General features: G+C 42.1%; 1 protein-coding gene across 2 annotated transcripts in view; it reads right to left on the reverse strand.

Moving 5' to 3' along the window:
* PAAF1 (proteasomal ATPase associated factor 1) overlaps positions 1 to 11,024 on the reverse strand; it is a 39,903-nt gene that overhangs the window by 9,527 nt on the left and 19,352 nt on the right. For both annotated transcript variants that reach the window (XM_003780911.3, XM_012801107.2), the window contains 3 exons: positions 8,031 to 8,225; positions 2,512 to 2,603; positions 548 to 663 (listed from right to left, as the gene is read on the reverse strand). In XM_003780911.3, the coding sequence (XP_003780959.1) occupies positions 548 to 663; positions 2,512 to 2,603; positions 8,031 to 8,225 (403 nt within the window). The remainder of the gene's footprint in view (positions 1 to 547; positions 664 to 2,511; positions 2,604 to 8,030; positions 8,226 to 11,024) is intronic.

Below are 11,024 nucleotides of genomic sequence, written 5' to 3' on the forward strand. Positions count from 1 at the left end.
CTGTGGTCCCAGCTACTTGGGAGGCTGAGGCAGGAGACTCACTTGAGCCCAGGAGTTGGAGGTTGTTGTGAGCTGTGATGCCACAGCACTCTACCTAGAGGGACATCTTGAGGCTCTGTCTCAAAAAAAAAAACCAACAATAAAACTATTATAAATGGAAAAATAGGGAGGCGACTGGGGCCCAGTGGGTAGGGCGCCAGCCCCATATACCAAGGGTGGAGGGTTCAAACCAGCCCCAGCCAAAGCGCAACAACAACAACAACAAAAATAGCTGGGGGTTGTGGCGGGCGCCTGTGGTCCCAGCTACTCGGGAGGCTGAGGCAAGAGAATCGCCTAAGCCCAGGAGTTGGAGGTTGCTGTGAGCTATGATGCCATAGCACTCTACCAAGGGCGATAAAGTGAGACTCTGTCTCTTAAAAAAATAAATACATAAAAAAATAGAAAAATATACCCTTGATCCAATTTGCTAGGCTAAGTAAATGTTAAAGTCAACAAAAAAGCTCTACTCTGCAGAAGACCTAAATCATGCAAATGAATAGTGACTCACCTTGGACTCCTCACATCAAGTTGATAAATGTTTCCATCTTGTGTCCCAGCCAACAGCAAGAAGCCAGAGAGAAAAGTACAGCAGTTGAAGGCATCTGAGCCAACAAAGAGGAACACCTAAGAACAAGCAGGGGACAAAAATGCTATTTAAATACTAATTTGTTTCCAGTAATAAACAGTTACTGAAAAAGAGAAAATTTCAGTATTTCTAAGGACATTTTCTTTCTTTCCCCTTTAATCATTCTCATATAGTATATTAGGCACTCACCAATAACTGAGAGGAAATACTCCCAGGATTTTAGGAGCCTGAGGTTGGCTGAGGACTTGAGCAGAATACCATACGGTGAGGTAGCAACACATTGTTCCCTAGAAATCTCACCATCAAAAGGCCTTTTTTTCCCTTTTCATTATAACCTTCAATTTGAGAAGTACTTATAATTTCTACATTTAAGTTTTGCTTCATGTCGCTTCCAGCAACCTTTTCAAGAGTGGTACTTTGTAGAAAAAGAAACAAGCTTAAATAAAGTAGTAATGTAAAGAACCATATTTCTCCCCATACATATGAAAAAAGAATTAGGTTTTCTTTTTCCTTGTTTTTTACATCTTATTTATTTATTTTATTTATTTGAGACAGAGTCTCATTCTGTCACCCTAGGTAGTGTGCCATGGCATCATCATAACTCACAACAACCTCAAACTGAGGGGTTCAAGAGATTCTCTTGCCTCAGCATCCTGAGTAGCCAGGACTACAGGCACCTGCCACAATGCCCAGATAATTTTTCTATTTTTAGTACAGATAGGGTCTCACTCTTGCTCAGGCTGGTCTCAAACTCCTGATCTCAAGCAATCCACCCGCCTTCACTCTTTCTTATTCAGGCTGGTCTTGAATTCCTAATCTCAAGTAATCCACCCACCCTGGCCTCTCAGAGTGCTAGGATTATAGGCAACAGCTACCTCACCCGGCCTTGTCTTTTATTTTCAAGATTTGGGGGTGGGGGTGTCTTCCTATGTTACCCCGGCTTGTCTCAAACTCATAGCCTTGAGGGGTCTCCCATCTTGGCCTCCCTAGTTGTTGAAACTGTAAGCGTGAGGCACTGCACCTAGCTGAAGATTTTCATTTACTCCTTACTTTTAGCTGAAAGTGACAATCATTTTTCCCTCAAATGTTCTAAAAAGAAAAAAGAAAATAAAAATACCCTGATTTCCCTTTGTATATAAAAGCCAGCATGGCAACACAAGTGCAAAGGCAATATTAGCAGAAATGATGATATTTCTGAAATAAACTTTGAAAGTGGAAATATCACCAATGCAATACAATAACAAGATGAAATGAAAATAACAAACCTGTGGCCAAATCAAATCATTAAAGTTATGTGGAGCTAGAAGGAAATTTAAAAAATCTCATCTCAGGGAAGACAGAATTTAGTTAAGAGCACTGTCTGCCTAACAAAACTTCAGAGGATGAAGGAAGAAAATTCGGCTAATGGTTTTGGTCATTAATTGATCAAGAGCTCTGAATGCACTAGTCCTTTGCTCAGATTTTCTTCACATTACCTTAGAAGTAAAAAGACCCATAAATAAAATCTATACCACCTCATCATTTTACATATAAGACACTAACGCCAAGAGAGGGAAAAGGACTTAAAGCAGTAGTAGAGCATTTATAGTCCTTATCACATAACCCTATGAGGTAAGTCCTGTTATGCCCAGTTTAGTGATAAGAAAATTGAGGTTCAGAGAGGTTACGTTGTCTAATGCAGTCATTAAGTAGAAGAGCTGAGATTTGCATGTTGCCTTTATTCCAAATCCCATGGTTTTAACTGCCATACTGTATTGCCTCTCACCCATGCAGCCTCCTCAAAAGTGGGCACAGAGAGCAAGCAGAAAAGGTTCCAAAACAACTTTCCCAGAATCAGAGTGACCAGGTTGCCTCAGAGTTAAAAGATTGTATAGGAAAACACTTGCCGGCTGCCTGCTCTGTAGTCCCAAGCACTGAAGCTTCTTATCTTCCCGGGCCACCACCAGCATTTTTGCCTCTGTTCCAACCTCTCGTTCACCTGCATGATAGATAAGCTATGTTAGTAACACCTGGCTGATCAGGTGGCAGTGCCCACAAAGCACAGATCCTTACAGCTGTTTCCTGACTGTGCTCTAGGTTAGTGACTCACTTGTTAATTGAAAATAAACATTTATTTAAGTTCTACATCTTACTGTGGTATTATTTATACAACTGTACACATTTGTCAAAACTCATAAAACTATGCAATTTAAAAGGGTGACTCTTACTATATGTAAAATATACCTCAATAAGCCTACCCTTAAAAATATTAAATTAATTGTAATGTAATGAGATACTACACTAGAAGCAGGGGTAGAATGCTGAAAAAAAGAAATAGTCTCTGACCTCAAGAATCTTACAGCACGGAGGATATGAAATTTATTCATTTACTCAACAAATATTTATTGAAGGTCTTCTAAGTAGGTCTTCTCAGTGCTAAATAGTAATGAACAAACAGAAAAGGTTCTTACTCTCTAGGATTCTAGTGGAAAGAGACCATAGGTAAATAAACAAGTAGGATACTTGTCAGAGAGTGATGAGCTGTAAAAGGAAATGCAATAGGAAAGTATGATCAAAAGTGAGTAAATGGGGCGGCGCCTGTGGCTCAGTGAGTAGGGCGCCGGCCCCATGTACCACGGATGACAGGTTCAAACCTGGCCCTGGCCAAACTGCAACAAAAAAATAGCCAGGCATTGTGGCAGGCACCTATAGTCCCAGCTACTCGGGAGGCTAAGGCAAGAGAATCTCCTAAGCCCAAGAGCTGGAGGTTGCTGTGAGCCGTTGATGCCCTAGCACTCTACCAAGGGCGACAAAGTAAGATTCTGCCTCTTGAAAAAAAAAAAGTGAGTAAATGGTAGGAGGTTGGGTGGGGGAGGATAGGTTTAAATTTAAACTTCAACTTTAAAAAAGTTCTGTGAAAGCTGGGCACAGAGGCTCACACTTGTAATCCTAGCACTCTGGGAGGCCAAGGTGGGTAGATTGCCTGAGCTCAGGAGTTTGAGACCAGCCTGAGCAAGAGCAAGACCTTGTCTCCAAAAAATAAATAAATAAATAAATAGCTGGGCATTGTGGTGAGCACCTATAGTCCTAGCTACTTAGGAGGCTGAGGCAAGAGAATCACTCAAGCCCAAGAGTTTGAGGTTGCTGTGAGCTATGACACCACAACAGTCAACCCCAGGGTGACTGAGTGAGACTGTCTCAAAGGCCAAAAAAAAAAAAAGGTTCTGTGAAAGTCATTTTCAACAGAGACCTGAATGGTGAACAGAAGCCAGTCATGTGAAGAGCTACAAGAAGTATATTCCAGACTAGGAGAAGAAGAAGGCAAAGTCCAAAGACCAAGAGAGTCTGCTATGCTGAATGAACAAGCAGAAGGCCTTTCACTGAAATGTTCTGGGCCTGGCAGAGGGTGGTACTATATGAAGGCTGGAGAGGAATGCAGGGGTCAAAAAAGTGTAAGGGCTTATTGTGAGCCATTCTAAGGGGTTAGGACTTTAACATATGGATAAAGGGAGGTCACTGAAGAGTAGGTCTTCTAAGCAGAAGAGTAACATGACATTATTTATTTATTTGTTATTTATTTATTTATTTATTTGAGACAGAGCCTCAAGCTGTTGCCCTAGGTAGAGTGTCATGGCGTCATCATAGCTCAAAGCAACCTCCAACTCTTGGGCTCAAGCTGTCCTCTTGCCTCAGTTTTTTCTATATTTAGTAGAGATGGTGTCTCATTCTTATTCAGACTGGTCTTGAAACCATGAGCTCAAGCAATCTACCCACCTCAGCCTCCTAGGGTGCTAGGATTACAGGCATGAGCCACTGCGCCTGGCCTATATGACTTCATGTTATTTCTTTTCTTTTCTTTTTTATTTTTTTTGAGACAGAGTCTAACTTTGTTGCCTCAGTAGAGTGCCATAACATCATAGCTCACAGCAACTTCAAACTCTTGGGCTCAAGTGATCCGCTTGCCTCAGCCTCCCAAGTAGCTGGGACTACAGATGTCCACCACAATACCTGGCTATTTTTAGAGATGGGGTCTCCCCCTCTGGTTCAGGCTGGTCTCGAACTCCTAAGCTTAAGCAATCCACCTACTTTAGCCTGCCAGAGTGCTAGGATATTTATGTTATTTCTTAATGGCCACAACAGTTGCTCTAAAGAGAATGGATTATAGGAGAATAGTTTGGGTAGTAGTATAGGCAATAAATGATAATAGATTAGACGAAGATGTTGGCAAGTGAGAGAGAAGGAGGGAGTGGGAGGGAGAGGGAGAAGTAGAAAAATTAAAAAACACTCACTTTGAAGGTAGAGATGATACACTTTGTTGATGAAGGACATGAGGAAAAAGGGGGTGGACCAAAAATTAAATCTTAGGCTTTGGCTTGAACAAACGTGTAGGTGGTAGCACTTTTTTCTGTGACAGGGAAAACCAGATGGAGTGCGGAAATCAAACACCCCTTATTTGACAAGGTAAGTTCAGGTTATCTATTGAACATCTATACAGAGTCCGGAACTCAAGTGAGTGGAACTCAAGTGGTCTATGCTTTAGAGGTACTAGATGTACTTTTGCAAATCATCAGCTTAAATACAATATTTAAATCTATGGAACTGATGAGACACGTAGGGAGAAACTGTAGGTAGAGCTGAGGGCCCATGACTTAATTGTGAGCCCTCCAATATTTAAAGTAGAAGAGAGGAGATTTATAAAAGGACACTAAGAAGTAGTAGCCAATGAGACAGGAAGAAAAACAGTATAGTGTGGTATCACAGAAGCTAAGAAAGAAGAGTGCTTTGCTTTTTTCAGTTTTTGGCTGGGGCTGGGTTTGAACCTACCACCTCCAGTATATGGGGCTGGTGCCCTACTTACTGAGCCACAGGCACCGCCCAAGAAAAGTGTTTTGAGGGATACTATTCAGAAAGACAAGCACAGAGAAGACTAGATTAGGCAATATGAAGGTCACTGGTGACCTTGACAAGAGCCATTTCAGTCACATAGTTGGGTATAAATCATCCTAGAATAGGTTGAAGAGTAAATGGGAAATGAAAAAGTAGAGAAAAGAATATTTTCACTTAAATTACTTTAATTATCAACTAGTTTTTTAAAAACTTGGTTTAAGTAATGTTTGTGAAGTCCTAAGTATAATATTAGTTATTATATTAATCTATAACTATTGAAATGATTTATCACTAATTGCACATGTATCACGCTTTGAGAAATAGACTCTCCCTATTAATCCATTAATTCTCAAAGAAGGACCAGGAAACATCTAGTGGTTAGCAACAATTTTTTTTTTTTGTTGTTCTTTTTTTAAGAGACAGAGTCTCATCTTATGGCCCTCGGTAGAGTGCTGTGGCGTCACAGCTCACAGCAACCTCCAACTTCTGGGCTTAGGAGATTCTCTTGCCTTAGCCTCCCGAGTAGCTGGGACCACAGGCACCTGCCACAACACCCAGCTATTTTTTTGTTGCAGTTTAGCCGGGGTGGGGTTTGAACCCGCCACCCTCAGTATATGGAGCTGGTGTCCTACTCACCCAGCCAGAGGTGCCGCCTGAGGAAGAAGTTTTAACAGTTCTTAGAACATAGTGCATCAACATGCAAAATTTAAGATGGGGGTAGGGAGAGTGTGTGTGAGTGTGTGTGTGAAAGAGAGAGAGAGCACCTATATAGTGTATCAAAAGTCAGGGGAAGAATTAACCCAAATGAGTTAAAATTTTGGCTCACAAAAAAAACCCTGCACTGAGATGATTATAGCAGCTTTAATCATAACTGCCAAAACTGGAAGCATCCAAGATGTCCTTCAGAGTAGGTGAATGGATAAGCTGTGGTACATTCAGACAATAGAAAATTATTCAGCGCTAACAAGAAATGAGCTATCAAGCCAAGACAAGGAGGAACCTTAAATGCCTCTTACTAAGTGAAAGAAGACAATCTGAAAAGGCTACCAACTGTATGATTCCAACTCCAATGTTCTGGAAAAGGTAAAACTATAGAAATAGTAAAAAGATCAGTTGTTACCAGGGGCTAGGAGAGAAGGAGGGATGAAACGGCAGAGCACAAAGGATTTTTAGGGTGATGAAACATTTTCTATGATACTACAATGGTTGATTCATTTGTGGAAACCTACATAATGTGAACCCAAGAGTGAACCCTAATATAAACTATGAACTTTGGGTGATCATGATGTGCCAATGGAGATTCCACAATTATAAAAAATGTACCACTTTGGAAGAACCACAGTCTACAATGACTCCCTAGCAGGCTGAGCACCCATAATCCCAAAGCTGGGCTGTCCCATCTTGAGAACCAGACACCACATTCCTCTGGTGAGGGATGTTGATAGTGGGGAAGGCTATCAATGTGTAGGGTGGAGAGCATATGAAAACTCTGTCCTTTCTTGCTATGAACCTAAGACTGCTTTAAAAAATAAAGTCTATTTTTGTTAAATGTAAGGGGTTAAGATGATGGTAGGAAAAAATAGTCTTATGGAACAGAGAAACAATTATTAATTATTATCATGGGAAAATAGAGGATGAAAGTTGCCTTATTAGGACCTTTATTATTCTATCTCAACAGAGCTATTCAGCCTATTTGCCACTAGTCCCACTCTTAATTCAACCTTCTAGCCCAGCCAAGCACATCTTTTTATAAAACTAAGATCCATATCCAAGCTGTAATGCAACTGCCCCTATGTCTGCCCCTATGCCCTAACTCCCATTCTCTTACTCTTACCATTCTTGTCTTTTCAATTTGAACTCATCCGTCAAAGGTTTAAGCTAACTTCTTTTGTGACACTTTTCTCACCCATACTAACCTGAAATATTCCTTTCCTCTGAAAACCTACTACTATAAGCATTAAGAATAAAACTACTTTAAAATAGGCTCGGCGCCCATAGCACAGTGGTCACAGCACCAGCTACATACACCAAAAGGTGGCAGGTTCGAGCCCAGCCCAAGCCAGCTAACCAACAATGGCAACTGTAAGAAAAACAAAAAAAACAAAAAAGTGCTTTAAAATAATTTGCCAGGCACAGTGACTCATACCTATGAGTCCCAATTACATGGAAGGCTGAGTGGGAGGATGGCTTGAGCCCAGGAGTTTGAGGCCAGACCCCATGTCTACAAAAAATTAAATAAATAAATAAAAAGAATCACTACTTAATTTTAGCCAAAATGTTATTGTTCTCTAAATGTTTTATAGGCATTTATCTCATCTGCTAAATTAGACTGTACTTACTGAAATGCAGTGACTATGACATATACTCCCTTTGTAGATTTCAAGGCAACAGAAATATAGTAGGTATAGAATAAATATTAATGGCACAGTAAAAACAGAAATACCAGCTACAGTGCAGGAAAGGAAGAAGAAAAGGGGAAACTAAGGCAAATACTGAAGGGAGCTTAAGAAAACAAGCTTCACACATGTCATCTACTTACTGGGCATCTGCTCAGGAGAGCCAAGGTTTATGGAGTTGTCAGCAGCACCCACCGCCACTCCATTGATGGAAGAACCACAGTCTGCAATGACTCCTAAGCAGGCTGAGCGCCCACAATCCCAAAGGCGTGCTGTCCCATCTCGAGAACCAGACACCACATTCCTGCCCCGATCAACAATGGCTGTATCTAGGATACCTGGTGAGAGAAAAAAAGTCCCTAAGATGGAGGAGGTAGTAAAGGAAGTGCAAGGGCAGAGAAGGTGGGACTGTAACTGAGCCCACCCCTTTACAAACATGTTCTAATGTACTATGCGCTGGGGTGCACTCAAGTACTATTTATTTCTTCACAGAAATAAATAGAAAGTCCCTACTTTCCAGTGGTTCAAAAAGGAGCTATGACAGACAGACATAAAAAAACCTCTGGATCTAATTTTTAGTGGTGTATTCTAGAGTAGTGGTTTTTAAGTTTTTATTTTGGCTTCAACATCCTTTTTATTTTTATTTATTTATTTTTGAGACTGAGTCTCACTATGTCACCTTCAGTAGAGTACCATGTCGTCACAGCTCACAGCAACCTCAAAGTCTCGGGCTTAAGAGATTCTCCTGCCTCAGCCTCCCAAGTAGCTGGGACTACAGGCGCCTGCCACAAGGCCCAGCTATTTTTTTTGTTGCAGTTGTCATTGTTGTTTAGCAGGCCTGGGCCAGGTTTGAACCCACCAGCCTCGGTGTACACAGTATCCATTGTGCTACAGGTGCTGAGCCTCAAAATACTTTTTAAAAATCACTGCCTTCAGGTTTGGTACCCATAGCATAGTGGATACGGCGCCAGTCACATACACCAAGGGTGGTGGGTTCGAACCTGGTCTGGGATAGCTAAACAACAATGCCAGGTGTTTTGGCAGGCACCTGTAGTCCCAACTACTTGAGAGGCTTAGGCAAGAGACTCGCTTAAGCCCAAGAGTTTGAGGTTGTTGTGAGCTGTGACACTATGGCACTCTACCAAGGGTGACATAGAGAGACTCTGTCTTAAAACAAATAAACAAACAAAAAGCCCTCCAAAATCACAGCCTTCAAAGATCCTGCTTGCTGGTTCCACTGAGAAGTGATTAAAAGGGTTAGCCCCAAATTCTGGAGGGAGGATTTTTTTTTTTTTTGAGACAGAATCTCAATCAATCTCTATCCCCTGGATAGAGTGCAATGTGGCATCATACCTCCCAGAAACCTCAAAGTCTTGGGCTCAAGCAATCTTCTTATCTCAACCTCCAGAGAAGCTGGGACTATAGGTGCCAAACAGAATGTAAAGCTAGTTTTTCCATTTTTAGAAAAGAAAGGGTCTTGCTTTGCTCTGGGTGATCTCGAACTTCTGAGCTCAGGCAATCCATTCACAATGGCTCCCCCAGAGTGCCAGGATGTGACTTTTGGCTCTGGCCGAGATGGAGTAGACCCTACTCCTATGTCCTTCCCTTATAACTTAAAAAGCATGGACACAGCAAGCAAAGGGAGATGCTGAATGATGAGGAAAGAAGGTAATGGACTACTTAGGGACCTCAGGACCCAAAGAACATGGCAATGAGTTCTTGGATTTTCTTACTGTCTCCCATATATCTTGGACAGTACATTGCAGAAACCTCAGACAAACTGTCAATAATCCAAAAGATTAAAACCAAAACAAAACAGACCAATTCCCAGAAAAGTCTGTTGCCCATAGACAAAAGACTAGGAAAGTAATGGCCTCACAGAAAACTTTCTTGGCAACACCCACCGTACTGTCCAATTGACACCAGCAGAAAAACTGCTACTCCCCCTCCCCCCGGCTTTGGCAGAGTTGGATAGGAAGTAATCTTCCACCCCTATGTAAGCAGCCAGCAGCCCTCCAATTCTCCTACCTAGTAGGGCTCACCAGGCTAGGCAGGGTACTATCAACAGGGTCCAGAAGGGATTTGAACCTCCACCTTCACTTGGCAGCAGCAGGCAGAAGGAAGTAGGATGAGGCAGTAGGAAGAAGCACTCCATTTTCCCCAACCCCTCCCCTGGTTTCCCTCAAGCTCTTCCCTGGTGTCAGTCAGGAGGGAACTGAGCTTATAACTCAAGGAGGCAATGAGGTGGTACAAGTCCTACTTTCACCAAGAAGGTGTCAACAGGACCAAAGAGAAACTTCCACCTCATCTGCCTGCAATGAAGCAGTGTGAGTCAGAGCTCCTCTTTTCCCAGGGTAGTGCCAGAGGAGCCCAGTAGGAGGCTGCACATTCACATCTACCCAGCCTCTACCCACACCTCAATAGGGACTGCCTGCCAAAAGAAGTTATAAAATTAAGACCCAGAGTGTTACAACAAAATACCCAAGATGTCCACGAGTTTCATAATTTTTGAAACCTTTATTGTCCATCATCTGAATATCTGCTATGGCCTCTAGCCTCAGGAATACATAGCAGAAAAAGAGATAATTACGGACATAAAGACATTCAAAACAGGTATAATAATGCAGGGTTGTACAGAGCAGAAAGATAGTACAACCCTATTGTGATCCTGGCAGGGCTTCTACAATGTTTATTTTATTAAAACCCAATTAACAGAGCCTATAACAGGTGCCCAATTAATTAAGAGTATCTGGGATCGGCACCTGTAGCTCAGCGGCTAGGGTGCCAGCCACATATACTGGAGCTGACGGGTTCGAATCCAGCCTGGGCCTACCAAACAACAATGACAACTACAACCAAAGAAATAGCCAGGCATTGGGGTGGGCACCTGTAGTCCCAGCTACTTGGGAGGCTGAGGCAAGAGAATCGCCTATGCCCAAGAGCTGGAGGTTGCTGTGCGCTGTAACGCCACAGCACTCTACCAAGGGTAACAAAGTGAGACTCTGTCTCTAAAACAAAAAAAAAATTTCTTCTCTAAAAAAATAAGAAAACTTAACCGGGTACAGCAGGACATGCTTGTACTTGCAGCTACTCAGGAGGCTGAGGTGGAGTATCACTTGACCCAGGAGTTTGAGGCT

Source organism: Otolemur garnettii, unplaced genomic scaffold (genome assembly GCF_000181295.1).
Source record: "Otolemur garnettii isolate 467f Iridium unplaced genomic scaffold, OtoGar3 scaffold00001, whole genome shotgun sequence".
NCBI lineage: Eukaryota > Metazoa > Chordata > Mammalia > Primates > Galagidae > Otolemur > Otolemur garnettii.